Source organism: Rhinoderma darwinii, chromosome 12 (assembly GCF_050947455.1).
Source record: "Rhinoderma darwinii isolate aRhiDar2 chromosome 12, aRhiDar2.hap1, whole genome shotgun sequence".
NCBI classification, from domain to species: domain Eukaryota; kingdom Metazoa; phylum Chordata; class Amphibia; order Anura; family Rhinodermatidae; genus Rhinoderma; species Rhinoderma darwinii.
Window position 1 is genome coordinate 49,797,620 of NC_134698.1, and position 16,616 is coordinate 49,814,235.

The 16,616-nt window shown below is 40.9% G+C and overlaps 1 protein-coding gene across 3 annotated transcripts in view; it reads left to right on the top strand.

Moving 5' to 3' along the window:
* ARHGAP11A (Rho GTPase activating protein 11A) overlaps positions 1-16,616 on the top strand; it is a 43,633-nt gene that overhangs the window by 12,225 nt on the left and 14,792 nt on the right. For 2 of the 3 annotated variants that reach the window (XM_075844425.1, XM_075844426.1), the window contains exons 4-8: positions 2,204-2,460; positions 10,482-10,642; positions 12,245-12,388; positions 15,258-15,332; positions 16,234-16,404. In XM_075844425.1, the coding sequence (XP_075700540.1) occupies positions 2,204-2,460; positions 10,482-10,642; positions 12,245-12,388; positions 15,258-15,332; positions 16,234-16,404 (808 nt within the window). The remainder of the gene's footprint in view (positions 1-2,203; positions 2,461-10,481; positions 10,643-12,244; positions 12,389-15,257; positions 15,333-16,233; positions 16,405-16,616) is intronic. The other variant, XM_075844427.1, reaches the window with a different exon arrangement.

A 16,616-nucleotide genomic window follows, 5' to 3' on the forward strand; every position in this document is an offset into this window, starting at 1 on the left:
AATGAATATACATTACCTCCAGCCGGGACGGGATGTGTATTCCCAATCCTGACACTTCACTTACATTTGTGAGAGATTTACAGCACAGTAGGCGTAGTCTCGCTGTAAATGACAGTTTACAGCGTGATCTTGCGAGACTATGCCTGCTGTGCTGTAAATCAACCACAAACGTTAGTGAAGTGTCAGGATTGTGAATACACATCCCGTCCCGGCTGGAGGTAATGTATATTCATTATCATGACACATGAATAGCGTTATAGTATGTATTTGTGGCTGCACATAGCGATATAGCTATATCGCTATGTGCTGTGTAAATGAATGGAGAGAAGTGTATGACGCTGATTGGTCACTGATTGGTCAGCGTCATACACTCCTCTGTACAACGCCCACTTGGTCAAAAAGTAAAACACGCCCAGTTGGGCATTAAGAAAGTCATTAGCATAAAGCTAATATAAGTCATAACTCCGTCAAAAATTATCGTTTTTCTAAATAAAAAACACTGCTGTGATCTACATTACAACGCCAATCATATCATGTACAAGATAGACCACTTATAATGTGGTGACAGAACCTCTTTAACCCCTTAGTGACCAGCCTATTTTAGGCCCTATTGACCAAGCTATTTATTCGTTTTTCTATAGTCGCATTCAGAGAGCTATAACCTTTTTTATTTTTCCGTCTACATAGCTGTATGAGGACGTGTTTTTTGCGGGATTAGTTGTACTTTTTAATAGCACCATTTTTGGGTACATATAATTTTTTTATTAACTTTTTTTTGGGGGGGGTTATAAAAAAAACCTGAAATTCCACCATTGTTTTATGCGTTTTTAAATTGACGGCGTTCACTGTGCGGCGTAAATAACATGTTACCTTTATTCTATGGGTCGGTACGATTACGGCGATACCACATATGTAGAGTTTTTTTTTATGTTTTACGACTTTTGCACAATAAAAACAGTTTTGAACTAAAATTATTTGTTTTTGCATAGTCTCTTTCCAAGAGCCGTAACTTTTTTATTGTTCCGTCAATGTAGTGATTTATTGGGCTTGTTTTTTGCGGGACGAGACGTAGTTTTGATTGGTACTGTTTTGAGGTGCATGGGACTTATTGATTCATTTTTATTATGACTTTTTTTGGGGGCCGATGGAAAAAAATTGCAATTTCGCCATTGTTTTTTGCGTTTTTGTTTTTTTTACGGTGTTCACCTTGCGGTTTAAATTCCATATTAACTTTATTACTGGAGTCATTACGGTCGCGGCGATACCATATATGTGTACTTTTATTTATTTTTTACACTTTTACTAAATAAAACCACTTTTTATGGAAAAAAATGTTGTTGTTTTTTTACTGTCATTTTTATTATTAATCTTTATTTCACATTTATTATTTATTTCACTAGTCCCACTAGGGGACTTTACTGTGCAATCTTCAGATCGCTGCTATAATGCTTTGGTATACTTCGTATACCAGAGCATTATTGCCTGTCAGTGTAAATCTGACAGGCAATCTGTTAGGACGTGCCTCTGGCGTGTCCTAATAGGCATATGTCCAGGGCAGACCTGGGGGCTTTTATCAAGCCTCCGGCTGCCATGACACCCCATCGGAGACCCGCGATTGCATTTGCGGGCCGCCGATGGGTAACAGGGGGAGCTCACTCCCTCTGTAAACAAGTTAAATGCCACGGTCGCTATTGGCGGCATTTAACAGGTTAAACGGCCGCGATCGAAGTAAACTTCCATCGTGGGTGTTGGAGCAGGAGCCCAGCTGTCACCAGACAGCAGAGCCCCGGCTCCAGCCTGCACGGGACACCCGTGCAGGACTTAGACTGGGCCAACGTAAAAAGGCATCGGCCTAGCCGAAGGCCCCTTAGTGAACAATGTGAAAAGGCGTATTGGTGGTCACTAAGGGGTTAAAGAGCAGCTACTAGTTGCATTATTATTCAAGGTGAGGACACCGATAGAAACTGGATTTCCATTAACCCCAAAAAATAATGATCTAGCTCCAATCTATTAATAAAGAATTGTTCATGGAAATTAAGGAAACCCTGTATGCAGGATCTCCCAGTTATATACCGGTTTGCATTCGAGCGGGGAAGGTGTCCTAGACGGTGCGATATCACTGAACAATTCATACAGAGAAACAAAATGACAAATTAGGAGGTAACCAATAAAACATATTTGTGCTTTTCTTCTCTTTCCATAGACTAAACTGGAAAAAGGAGAAGATGGTCTTTCGGAAGCCCCTCCTTGTGATGTTGCTAGCATCCTGAAGCAGTTTTTCAGGGAGTTACCAGATCCCATCCTGCCTGCAGATCTCCAGGATGCTCTGTACAAGGCCCAGAATTTGGGGAAGGAGGAGGAAAGGACTTCTGCAACAATGCTCATTTCCTGCCTAATGTCTGACCAGACACTATCCGTCTTGCGATACTTTTTCAACTTTTTGCATTCTGTATCTATAAGGTGAGATTGGTAAAGCAATGCATGAAATGAGGATGGCGGGGATGGTGCCATATGTCTTATTAGTGATAAGGCAAGAGGAGATTAACCCCTTCACGACAGGCATACGGCTATATCGATTCAACTGCCGATGCCCCGTGCAGTTGTCACTTATATAAACGTTGGCAGCCCGTAACTGGGTTTAACCCCTTTAGGACGCAGACTGTTAAGGCATTGTGGCACAGACGGTTTTAAAAAAAAAAAAATTACATTTTTTTTTTTTTTTCAAATCTGATGTGTTACTGTGTGGTAACTTTGGAGTGCTTTTACCTATCCATGCGATTCTGAGATTTTCTCGTGACCTATTGTACATTATGTTGGTGAAAAAATTTGGTCGATAAATTCAATAATAATTTGTGAAAAACAGCAAAATTTTTGGCCAATTTGCAAAAATTGGCTTTTTCTAAATTTAAATGTATCTGCTTGTAAGACAGATGGCAATACCACACAAAATAGTTACTATTTCACATATTCCATATTTCTACTTTATGTTTGCATCGTTTTTTGAACGTCCTTTCTTTTTTCTAGGACGTTACAAGGCTTAGAACTTTGGCAGCAACTTCTCACATTTTTAATAAAATGTCAAAAGGCAAATTTTGTCAGGGACCACGTCCGTTCTGAAGTGACTTTGAGGGACTCATATATATATTAGAAACCCCACAAGTCACCCCATTTTAAAAACCACCCCTCAAAGTACTTAAAATAGAATTTAGAAAGTTTGTTAACCCGTTAGGTGTTTCACAGACATTAAAGAAAAATAGAGGTGATATTTACAATGAATTTTTTTTGTGCCGAAATTCATTTGTAGTTTTACCAGAGAAACGCAACTCCATATTTATTACCCAGGTTCTTCAGTTTTTAGAAATATCCCACATGTGGCCCAAGTGTTCTAATGGACTGAAACACAGGCCTCAGAAGCAAAGGAGCACCTAGTGGATTTTCGTTCCTCCCTTCTTTTTTTTTATTTTTTATTTTTTTTTAGAATATTTTTTAGGCACCATGTCAGGTTTGAAGAGGTCTTGTGGTGCCAAAACAGTGGAAACCCCCAAAAGTTACCCCATTTTGGAAACCACACACACACACCACACCCCTCAAGGAATTTATCTAGGGGGATATCTAGCATTTTGCTAAATTTATTAGAATTAGTCTAAAAATGAATATCTACTCTGTTTTCTCAGAGAGAGAAAAAAAAAGACCTTTTTGCAAGGAATAAAGAAGAAAACTCACCCCGATATTTGTAAAGCAATTTCTCCTGACTACGGCAATATACCATATGTGGTAATAAACTGCTGTTTGGACCCATGGCAGGGCTCAGAAGGGAAGGAGCGTCATTTGGATTTTAAAGGGCAGATTTTGCAAAAAAGTAACCCCATTTGGAAACTACACCCCAGAAGGAATTTTTCTAGGGGTATAGTTTGTCATTTGGACCTCATAGGTTTTTTTGCAGAATTTAGTGGAATTACGCCATGAAAATGAATATCAACATTTTTTTCCACTAAAATGTTGAATTTTTTCATTTTCACAAGGGATAAAGGAGAAAAATCACCCCAACATTTGTAAAGCAATTTCTCCCGAGTACGGCAATACCCCACATGTGGTCATAAATGTTTGTTTCATTAGAAATTAATTAACCCATTCAGGACTGATCATTTTTTTTGCCTTTTCATTTTCACTCCCCACTTTCCAAGACCCATAACTTTTTTTTATTTTTCCGTCAATTAAATGGTTTGAGGGCTTATTTTTTTGCGGGAGGAGTTGTAGTTTCTGTTGACACCATTTGAAGTACCATATAATGTATTGGGAAACTGAAAAAAAACCGATTCCTCCATTGTTTTTTGGGTTTCGTTTTTACGGCTTTCACCGTGTGGTAAAAACGACAACTTAACTTTATTCTGCTTCTCAATACGATTACACTGATACCAAATTTATATGTTTTTTTTTTTTTTATATTTTACTATTTTTAAAAAGAAAAAACATTGTTAAAAAAAAAAATTTGTTTTGTTTCCCCACATTGAGTGATGTGAGGGCTTATTTTTTGCAGGACATACCATATATGGGCAGGCAGCCCAGGGTCCATTGAAGGACCCCAGGGCTCTCTGACCATACTTCCTGTTAGAGCATACTTAGGTATGTCCTAACAACTGCCTGTGTACACTATCAGTGTATAGATATATGCCAGTACATTAAAGTTCAAAAATAAAATAAAGTAATGTTAAATTAAAAAAACATTAAAACAAGTCTCAGTACATAAAATATACACGTATTCGCTATCGTCACGACCGTAATTTAGAGCGTCATTTATGATGTTTACGCTGTTATAAAATAAAAACTGCTTTCTTTCACTTATTAATGTGAGGTATTAGGCATTTTGAACCTCCATGTGCCTCACATTAATAGTAATTAACCCCATCATGTACCTCACACACTAACCCAATATTGTCTATTATGACTGACAAACCATGGTGGGGTTAATTACTATTAATGTGCGGCACATGGAGGTTCAAAATTCATAATACCACGTGCCTCACATCAGATAGTGGAAGAACTTTTTTTTAATTTTTATTATTGGCAAAAGTATCGTTTTGGTATCGAGTATCGCAATACTACACGAAGTATCGGTATCGAAGTCCAAATTTTGGTATCGTGACACCCCTATATGCTGTGCGGTGTACATCAGGGTATAATAATGTGCTAAATAAATTTCACAGATTTGTGGCTGGTGTAGCTGTAATGAATGGTGCCCAATCTTATCCGCTTTTGGAACACATGTTTTTCATCGCCATAGTCTGAGAGCCAGAACTTTTTTAATTTTTTTTTCTCCACCAGAGCGGTGTTAGGCTGGGTTCACACAGTTTTGTATTTTTTTTGGAGAAAATCTGCCTTAAAATTCAGTTTGCTCCGCCTGCGCGCCGATTCTTGCGGCGTTTTTCGACCGCGGCCATTGAGCGCCGCAGGCAAAAAAACGCAGCAGAATACGCTTTCTCTGCCTCCCATTGATGTCAATGGGAGGTCAGAGAGGTAAACTCCCGAGGCAAAAAACCGCAGCAGAATACGCTTTCTCCGCCTCCCATTGAAATCAATTGGAGGCATTTTCAGCCGTTTTTTGGCGCGGTTTCCGACGTGGTTTCTGTGTCAAAAAACTTTGTGTGAACTGACTCTTAGGGCTTATTTGTTTTGGAACAATCTGTTGTTTTCATTGATACCATTCAGGGGTACACACGATTTTTTTATCACTTTTTTTTATTCCATTTTTTGGCCAGCAGGGTGACCAAAAACCAGCAATCCTGACAATGATTTTTTTATTTTATTTTTTAAATGTTCATCGTGGGCTATAAATTAAAATTTTACTTTTATTCTGCGGGTCGATATGATTACAGCTATACCATATATATATATATATATATATATATATATATATATATATATATATATATAGTAGTGTGTGAACCTCCCTATTGTAAGTAGATTTTTTTTTATTTTTTTATTTGTGTGCTGTGTATTTGCAGTCACAGGCGTTCTTGCATCTGCATACACATTTTATATCATTTAGTTGGATGTGCTGTTCAAACTTTTGTGTTTATGTGATCCATATATGTGGGGTTAGTGACTGCCTCCACTTGTTGTTCTTGCACTCCTCCCATTCTGCCCTGGGTGATTTTAATCAGTTCAATGCTGGATCCTACCATCCCCAGGTATATATGTAGGCTTAGTCCCAGTTCTGGGTATATGTGCAGCGTAGGTTCCCACCTTACAGAGGTCGCCTTGTCGTGGCAGGTGGGCAAACACTTTTTGATCAAAATGTGCACTAAGAACCTCCCTATTGTAAGTAGATTTAGCAGTAATGCATATTTATTTATATTTAGCGGTTTAGGTGACCTTAGTGTTCGCAGTGTGCTGTTGTCATTTTTTTTTTTGCGCTGTGTGTGTATATAAAAGTGTGTTTTTTTGTTTTTTTTTGTGTTGCAGCGTTTGCACAATAAAATCCTTTTTTAAATACATTTCTCTGTCACCATATTCTGAGAGCCGCAAGGGCTTTTTTTCTGCGGAACGGGTTGTAGTTTTCATCAATACTATTTTGGGGTACATGCGACTGTTTGATCACTTTTCTATATTTTGGGAGGGCTGGTGACCAAAAAATAGTGATTCTGGCACTGTTTTTTATTTATATTTTTTGTAGTGTTCACCGTGCAGTAAAATGAACATAGTATTATAATCCATATGCAAACTCCAATAGCATTTATATCTAGGGCTAGGGAATATTCCGAAAAATAACCTCCCATCATAAGTCAATAGACCACTCCAGACATATACGAATAACATCAGGAAAAAAAGGAGCATATAGCCAATGTATATATAAAAATATAACCGATTTTTATTACACATTCAAGATGAAACAAAGTTTCAAAAAACTATCTCAAGGTGATACTCTAGTAAATGGTGTAGCAGGATAGACTATAAATGCTTATTAGTACAAGTTAACACATATGATGGAACATGTCCACTCATAGAAAAATAGCATTTAATACTTGGATGACTGTACAAAGTACATAAAACAACCATTGTTACTCTCCAAAAAGTGCCCCCACCTTAATAACTGTAACTCTGTAACTCAAGAGCAATCGCTACTGCAGATAAGTATTATTTAATATGTAATCAATGGCCTGTCTTACCCATCTCAGCAAAGTCTTCCTACGTAACCACCGTGTACCCCAACTCGTGTTTTCCGATGTATTGCTTCCTCAGAGGGTTTTATAATTTGGATCGTTACGAACGCGGTGATGACAAATGTGTACTTTTTTGTTTGTTTTTTAGCGTTTTCATGTTTTTTTCCTATAATTTTGCAGCCGCAATTCCCCCGAAAATCCACGGGAGAATTGCGGCCCCATTCATTTCTTTGGGGCCATGCACACGACCATAGTTTTTACGGTCCATGCATGGCCCGGGAGCCCGCACCGCAGAAAGAACGGACATGTCCTGGCTCATTGAAAATAATGGCCGCCGGCATGTGCATGGCCCGCGATTTGCGGGCGGCTCACGGCTGACAGTCCGCAGCCGGCCGACCTGAAAATCACGGCCGTGCACATGGCTACGGTCGTGTGCATGAGGCCTTACAGGAAAAAATAGTCTTTGTTTTTATTTTATAACTTTTTTATCTTTTACACTTTTTTTTTTATTTATAAAACATATTTTTCTTTTTCTTTGTACTTTTTGTCCCACTAGTGGATTTGAAGATCTGCAGCACTGATCAATTCTGTAATACGTTACACTACCTAATAGAGTGTAATGTATTATAATTGTAAGGCCGGATTCACACGAGCGTGTGCGTTTTGCGCACGCAAAAAAAGGCAGCATTTTACGTGCGCAAGAGGTCCGTCTGTCATCAACATATGATGCGCGGCTGCGTGATTTTCGCTCAGCCGGCATTATTATGACACTGTTTTGATGTTTGTAAACAGAAAAGCATGCGGTGCTTTTCTGTTTTCATTCATAGTTTTGACTTCTGTAGCGCGCGGCACACGGAAGTGCGTCCGTGTGCCGTGCACGGTTTTCTCGCACCCATTGACTTCAATGGATGCGTGAAAAATGGGCAAATATAGGACATGTCGTGAGTTTTACGCAGCGGACATAGCTGCGTGAAAATCTCTGACCGTCTGAACGGCTCCATTGACTAACATAGGTCCGTGCGACGCGCGTGAAAATCCTGCGCATAGCACGGACGTATTATACGTTAGTCTGAATAAGCCCTTATTGTGACGCTGGCAGTCACAGGAAGCCAAGCAGGACCAGAGCATTGTCTGGCAACCCCCGCGATCCCATCGTCGGGACTGCCGATCTGCTACAAACTCCCTAAATGCAGTGATCGCAACCTTATTTAAGGGGTTAATTGCCAAAATCAGTGGCGATGGACCACTGGCCGGCAAGAATGGAGTGTTAGCTGTCACCAACCGTGTGCACCGGGTACCGCTCTCTAACTACTGGTGTGCCTAGGGGTCAATGAGTACAGTTGCATCCTGGTGCGCCTAGGGGTTAATGAGTGCAGTGCTGCTTCAGTGTGAGCGGTGCTGCACTTTCATGTCTGCCGGAGTTTTAAGATACCCAGAATACACCCCCATCCCTGTAGATAGCGCCACACACAACCCCGCTGTGTATAGCGCCACCTAAGCTCCCTCTAGGCGCGGGATCCTCGGTCAGAGCTGTCTGGCTGCGGATTCCGCTCCTAGAGGGAGCCCCAACGTCTCTCCATCCCCCCTGAGTATAGCGCTACCCCCCCCCCCCCTTGCATATAGCATCACCTTTCCTGTAGATAGCGCCACCTAAACTCCATCTAGAAGCGGAATCCCCGGCCAGTGTGCTCTGACTGGTATTTCTGCTCCTAGAGGGAGCTTAGGTGGTGCCACCTACACGGAGAGAGCTGGTAGTAGCTACATGGACACTACCTACTGGGGACACTGGCGCTATCTACATGGGCACTGTGTGGCACTATGTGGGCACTATCTACAGTGTGAACTGTGGCACTATCTACAGGGCTATTGCGGCACTATCTACCTGGGCACTGGTGTCTTCAGGGGTTTGGGACAAAAAAAACCTAACTAATAAAATTCATCAATTTTTTTTTTTTTTTAACACCCATGAAAATCTGATGGTAAACGGCGGTTAAAAACTGATCAAAATTTTGAGACCCTGATGCAAAACAGCCATGAAAAACTGACTGTTGATCTGTTAACTTGCCTTTTTTTCACGTTGTGTGAATGTAGCCTTATAGCCCTCTTCACTCACAGCGATCCAGGCCGACAGAGAGAGAAGACCAATCGTTAGAGCTGTACAGTGTGTGGAGATAGAGATATATATATATATATATATATATATATATATATTTTACAAAAAAATGTAATTAAACTAATCTAGAAAAGGCAAGCCTCATAAGTGTTGTAAAAATAGTTGTGATATTCAAAGCGGTTGCAAAGATCTTGTTTGGAGAGAACCTTTCACCTGCCCATACATGTGCAGCATGTAATGGGCGCTGCTGCTCAAGCCTTGTCTTACTTTAAGATTTTTCTATCCTCCTCCGTTATTTAGATATCGGTGCCGTTATATCTGGCTCCCGATATGTAAACAACACCCTGAACTGTCAATGGGGCGTTTCTTTATTTCTAAATGGCTTTGGGGCGTGTAGATCCGCTACGGACAGCGTCACAGCGTCTCTTGCTGTGGGATCTCTCTCTCGATCACACAGTCTTGTCGCCCTTGCCTGCCGAGAGAGTGAGAGCGTGAGCGCGCACAGCTGCGACGCCGGCGGAGCCGTGTGGGTGTGTGCATGCTCTCCTCCCTCCAGCTCCTGTCAGACAGTGAAGGAAAGACTGAGACCAGGTTTGTGCAGCAGCGCCCATTATATGCTGCACGTATATGGGAAGAGGAAAGGTTCTCTTTGAAGAAATGCATATCGGAACTGGAAAATTTGACCTGGACACGGGCATCAATGACTCTTGGTCTTGAAAGGGTTAAAAAAAAAACATGTTGACTTGAAAAAAATTAAAGTCAACATGTATTTGAGTAAATGTTACCCTGAACTGGGTCTTGTGTGTAGTGTGCAATACATATATATATAATTTTTTTTCTTATTTACACCTATAGTCTCACGTTTTGAGAGGAAGATTATTTTGGCATTTACGGGCATTTTTGTTATATCTAAAAGCAGATACAACACTTTAAAAACCACGAACTATAATCAATCAAGAGTGGTGACAAATGTGGGTTACTGCTGTGTATTCGCGTTATTCTGGTCAGAACCGTTTTACTTGTAATGCAATGTGTATTTCCATTTTCTATATATTTTTCTGTTGCTTGTATAGTGCCAACCTATTCCGCAGCGCTGTACAACTAGTTGCCATCACTGTCCCCAGTGGAGCTCACAATCTAAATTCTCTGTTCTGTTTTGTTGCGTTTTTCTATCTAGTAACAAACGACTGTTCTTGCCTCTCCTGCAGATCTGACGCCAATCGAATGAACAGCAATAACTTGGCAGTAATCTTTGCTCCTAACCTACTGCATTCAGAAGATAGTGAGAAGATTTCTCCCAGCACTGAAAAGAAGCTGCGCATTCAGGCAGCAATTGTGAAAACTCTTATAGACCATCCAGCAGATATTGGTAAGATGCTACAATGAAAATGTGTAGGAGACTTTTGTGTGTTTTACAATGGTCTCTCAGCGGTGCACTGCCAACATATTCTGGGTACTTTGAGCTTCTACGGACCTTTGTGCCAAGTAGTCGCACTGGTAGGATTGCTATGACTATATGTTATCCTGAACTTGTGATTATGAGACCATCTGACATGGCTAGGTTGTGGGGTGGGGTAGCTCAGCTTGCTTTCAGCTTTGCACATTGGTAGATGCCTCTCACGGACTACTAGGGATGCACGATGCATGGAAACTTCGCTATTGTTTCCATACCGTGCACCCTGAAACGGTTCAATACAGTTATTTCATGTATTTCGATACTAAGCTGTGGCCGCACAGCTCCGTTTTGTAATACTTGAATGTAAGAACGGGGCTGCGGCTGTGTAATACTGTCATTGCCCCGCTCCTGACAATAAGTGCGTGCGCAGTCAGCATGAGGTGATGCGGCCGGCGCTGCACTAGTGAGCGGCGGCGCAGGCACTGAAGACAGAACATAGGGGTGTTTTGCAGTGCACCCGCCATGTTCGGTCTTCAGCGCATCACATCATGCTGACCGCGCATGCACTTATTGTCAGGAGCGGGGCAATGACTATTACACAGCCGCGGCCCCGTTGTAACGGCGGAGATCAGAGACATTTCTGATCTCTGCCACTATTCCCCTGAAAGCTGCGATCAAAGCTGACCACAGCATTCAAGGGGTAAATGAGGTGCCCTTTGGATCGGGTCACGGGGAAGCGCTGACGCGATCGAGGGACATACTATATATGGGTAGACAGCCAAAGCTCCATTGAAGAACCCCAGGGCTGTCTGACCTAATTTCCTGTTAGGGCATGTCCTAACAACGGCCTGTGTACTATCAGTATATAGATATATGCCAGTACATTAAAGTTTAAAAAAAAAAAGGTAATGTTAAATAAAAAAAAAAAACATTTTTTACAATAAACATAGTCTCACTACATAAAATCTACACATTCGGTATCCTCGCGGCCGTAATAACACATTTATAGCGTCATTCATCATTCATGTTTACGCTGTTATAAAATAAAAAAACTGCTTTCTTTCACTTATTAATGTGAGGCACGAGAGGTGTTATGAATTTTGAACCTCCATGTGCCTCACATTAAAAGTAATTAACCCCATCATGTACCTCACACATTAACCCAATGTTGTTAATTATGACTGAGGTACATGATGGGGTTAATTACTATTTATGTGAGGCACATGGAGGTTCAAAATTCATCACACCACGCTCCTCACATCAGAAAATGGAAGAACTTCTTTTTTATTTTTTTTTTATTTTTTTTAATATTATTATTATTGTTGGCCAAGTTTCGTTTTGGTATTGAGTCTCAAAATACTACACGAAGTCTCGGTATCGAAGCGCAAATTCTGGTATCGTGACATCCCTACTGACTACCTAGCCTTGGGAATCAGAACTGGGAAAAATCTTGCTATCTAGCTTATTTTGTGATTTTTGATAGTGGTATGTAGCACGGCTATTCTCCAGATGTACGCCACTGGGGTTTATCTGTGTTCATATGTTGCCATTTTGAGTCATTTTTTATTTTTCTAGGATGTGTGCCTGACTTCCTTCTGGAAAAGATTCCAGGCATGCTGGGAGTGGATGTGGGAGCTGATACTCCTGGTCCTGAGGCTTCTGAAGAAGATGTAGAGTCTCCTGGAGAGAAGAAGAGAAGGAGACGGAGGAGTGTTGGGGGTAATCTTTGCAGAGTAGATGTGCTTAATATCATGTGCCATTAAAATAGCCGAGCATTAAATCGTACCCCCTCCTATACCTACTGCTAAAATGTATTTGCTTGTGTTGTATATATTGTGTGGTATGTTGTATTTATCGTGGTTTTGTATAGTATAATTTTTTTTATTTTTTTGTTTTCGAATTTTAGATTTTTTTTCTGCCTGCATTTTTTAACATTGGTCTGAATTTATTTGAAAATACTTTGCGTCTAATAAATAAAAAGCTCTCTTATTGTTCATCACTATATGATCGGTGGGTTCTGACACCTGGATCCCACATGATAAGCTGTTTTCAGCTGCCTCCGTACACCGGATGATATGCAGTGTTCAGTGTCTGAAGCAGATGGCTCTGTACACTGTATAGGTCGTCAGCAGGATCCACCTGTTATCAATCACATCTTAGTTATGAACTTAGATGTGACCGATAACCGCTCAATCCGATCCGCTGTCACTGAACCAGTCAGTCCCGCTGAGCTGACGGATACAGGTTTCAGCGCTAGATACAGCTGCTGTTTATGAAGGATACAAAGCCGCTGTATCTGAAAAAGCAAAAATAATTTGTAATAAAAAGTAATTAGAAAATTGCACCAAACACACTGATACACATTTTTATGAAGAAAAAACAAAACAACTTTTCAAAAGGGGTACATAGCTTTTAAGGGGTTTTCCAAGTTGTTTAAAACATTGTCCACCATATTGACCTAGCTGCAGCGACATTGTGCTTGTATACCCACGTGATCGCTGCAGCCAATCGCTGTTCTCAGTAGGTATACGGCACAGGATCGTTGTAGCCAGTACTTGGCTGCAGCGATCACGTGGCTATACGGGCACATCATCGCTGCAGCTATGTCAATACACAGCGGTAGGGAGGAACGGAACCGCGGCACTGGAACGATGGGGATCTGTGAGGTAAATAATGCCTTTTTTTTTTTTTTTTTTTTTTTTTTTTTACATCCCTCCTACATTGGCCAATTTTTTAAGTAACTCGTAAAACCCCTTTAAGCTTTGTTTACCTAAAACCCTTTTAACCCGTTAGTGACCGCCAATATGGCTTTTTGCGGCGGCCACGAACTGGCTTTATTCTGATACATACGCCTTTTCACGGCGCTGCATCAGAATAAAGCAACGCCACCGGGGCCAGTAAAAGCTCCCTTCTCTCGGCTACCTCCAGTAGCTGAGGTCTTGGAGCAGCGCTGCTCGAGTGGGCGGATCGAAATCTGCCCGTTTAACCCCTTAGATGCGTCGCTCCATAGCGAGCGCTGCATCTGAGTGGTTATGAAGGTAGGGTGTTCCCTCTCTCACCCCACCGGCACGATGTGATGGATTGCAGGGTGAAGATGACTTCTATGGCAACCTGGGGCCTAACAAAAACGACCCAGGTCTGCCTCTAGTTAATGACTGTTAGGCCATGCGAGAGGCAAAAAAAAAGTTACATGTATTTGGTATTGCCGTGTCCATAACGACCCCAACTATAAAACTATTACGTTATTTAAGTCGCTTGGCGGACGCCGCAAATAATAAAATAAAAAAAACATGCCAGACAGCTGTTTTCTGCTTCCTTCAAAAAAATTTGCTAAAAAGTTGCATGTACTTCAAAATGGTACCAATAAAAACTACAAGTCGTCCCGCAAAAATGAAAAAAGCCCTCAACAGCTGCATTGGTGGAAAAATAGTCTCTTCAAATATGGAGACGATTGGTATCGTCGCAATCGTAACAACCCGCTGAATAAAGTTATTTATACCGCACCGTAAACGGTGCAAGTTAAGGACAGAAAAAAAGGGGCGAAATTGCTGTTTTTTTCTATTACCCCCCCTCCCCAAAAAAAGTTAATAAAAGTTAATCAATAAATTATATGTACCCCAAAATGGTGCTATTAAAAAAAAAAAATACAACTTGTCCTGCAGAAAAAACAAGACCTTATACAGTTATGTAAAATAAAAAAGTTATAGCTCTTTGAATGAGGCTTAAAATAGGCTTGTCATTAAATAGGCGTTGTAAACCTTTTTTGTAGCCTTTTTTTAAATGTTTTTATATAATTTTTTGCATGTGACATTTATTTAAAAAAATGTATGTATTTTTTGCGCTGCTGCTTCCATGCATGCACCCGCAACAGAAGCTGCATAGTGCCGCTGTAAAGCGAATCAGTCGGGCAGCTGGCCTGACTGCTTGGCTGACAGCAGCACCTGTGTGCCTCTAGCATTGAATATAACCCAAACCAATGGAATAATCAACTTGGATTTGCTCGGTATTCGGGATACATCAAATGTTAGAGACACACAGGAGCCGCTTTCAGCTGCGCCGTCCGTCCAGCTGACCAATGGATTCGGCTTACGGCGGCGCTATGCAGGGTCTACTCTGTACTTGGACTCTGCAGCGCAAAAACTAAATCCATTTTAATGTCAACCACAAAAGTGTATGTATGTGTGTGGATAGATAGATAGAGCGATCTATATATGTGTGTGTGTGTGTGTGTGTGTGTATATATATATATATCTCTCCTTTAAGTCCATAGTAATGAAGTGGTAGATCAAGTCATGCTGCAGATTCAAAAAATTATGAATTCATTCATTGGGACTTAGGCACTCGTCCTACTGCAGTGACATATTAGTGGCCTGACAACTTCCTGAGCTTGAAGTGCCATATAATGGTCTGTACTTTTTTTTGTATTCCGTAGTTGATCTGTATTCGTGAGCGCGTCTGTGCGCTTGTGTCTTGCCCAGTTTTACGTATATGCTTAGTCAAACTTTGCGCACTTCCTGAGGGGTGCAAAGACTTTCTGTGCAGCGCCTTCATTTATGAAAGAATACTTAGTTTATGTCTTGCATTTCAGATTTTGTTAGTGGAGCATTGAATAAACTTAAAACTAATAGAACACCTTCCTCTACTCCTCAGACAGACAGGACCGGTAGGTAACTGGTGGGAACCCACACTTCATAGGATGGAGGCTGCTGGCATTGTATATCTTGCTATAAGAAATAAAGGGTTTCAAATACATTTCCTATATCAAAATACGTCTAGTTAACGAAATAACCTCACAGGGAAGTCATGCATGTTTGGCTGGGTTTAGTAAGCATGCCGCCTGTACACGAAGTGTAATTATACCATTCATGCAAACAAACACTTGAAGGGAACCGGTCATGCACACTTTCCACACACTAAGGGCAGCAAAATGTTGTGATGGACATGTTGATTTCAGTGGACAGTCACTTATCTGCTAATGTTCACCAATTTCTGAGGAACTTACACGAAGAGCCCGGGCAGCATCGGCAGAGATGAATCGGTAGGTCCACCTACTTCTCGCTAGCTCCACCCAGTTTCGTCATTGACAGATGTCTCCCTATTACTATTCGGGAGACATCTGTGAATCAGTGGAATAGGCAGAGCTAGCAGAACGTGTATGGCGCTAGTGGCCACTTACTAAATACTCCAGACTCCTCATGTAAGTTCCTCACAAATTAACCCTGAAATCTGCGCGTCTGTCACTACATTACGCCGCATTCATTGAGTTTATTTACTCAAATAAACATTTCAATGTATGTGAAACCTTTTCAAGTTTTTGCCGTTCACCCATTAAAACACTCTTTGACCGCATGGTGATAGAATGAGCGCGTTTTGCCTTGAGCTTGAGCTCCTTGCATAGAAAGGCTTTGTGTTTTTTTTTCTGTTTAATTTCTAACCGCTTTTCAAATTTCCAAGATTAATGCTGGCTTCTAACATGGCTAATGTGGAATATTTCTAGAATGCGCAAATGTTCCCAAACTTACAGATTACATATCTGAAAACCATGTGTATTCTTTTCCTCCCAGTACTGAGTTCCATGGTAACGCCATTCATTCTTACACCAAGCGCCAAAAGAAAACTGCCCATGGACTCCGCGCAGGGAGTTTCTACTAAGAAGAGGAAATCCATTAAACAGAATCTGACTTCTGAACTGTTGCCGAGCAGTCTTTTCGGTGAACGTTCAACACCAGCTTCTGGTAAATGTTGCTTTTTTTTTCCTGTTACGTATTTTTGGTAATTACAAAAAAAAAATTGAATTGGTATTCAAAAATCCACTTTGATAAAGTGTTCGTATCCGTTCTTGATCAATGTTGCCTATAGTAAGCAATCAGACTCAATCTGGCATTTTTCCCAGTGCCATTGTGTGCCCACCTATGTATATTATAATCTAGGAGTGTGTGGAAGCAAC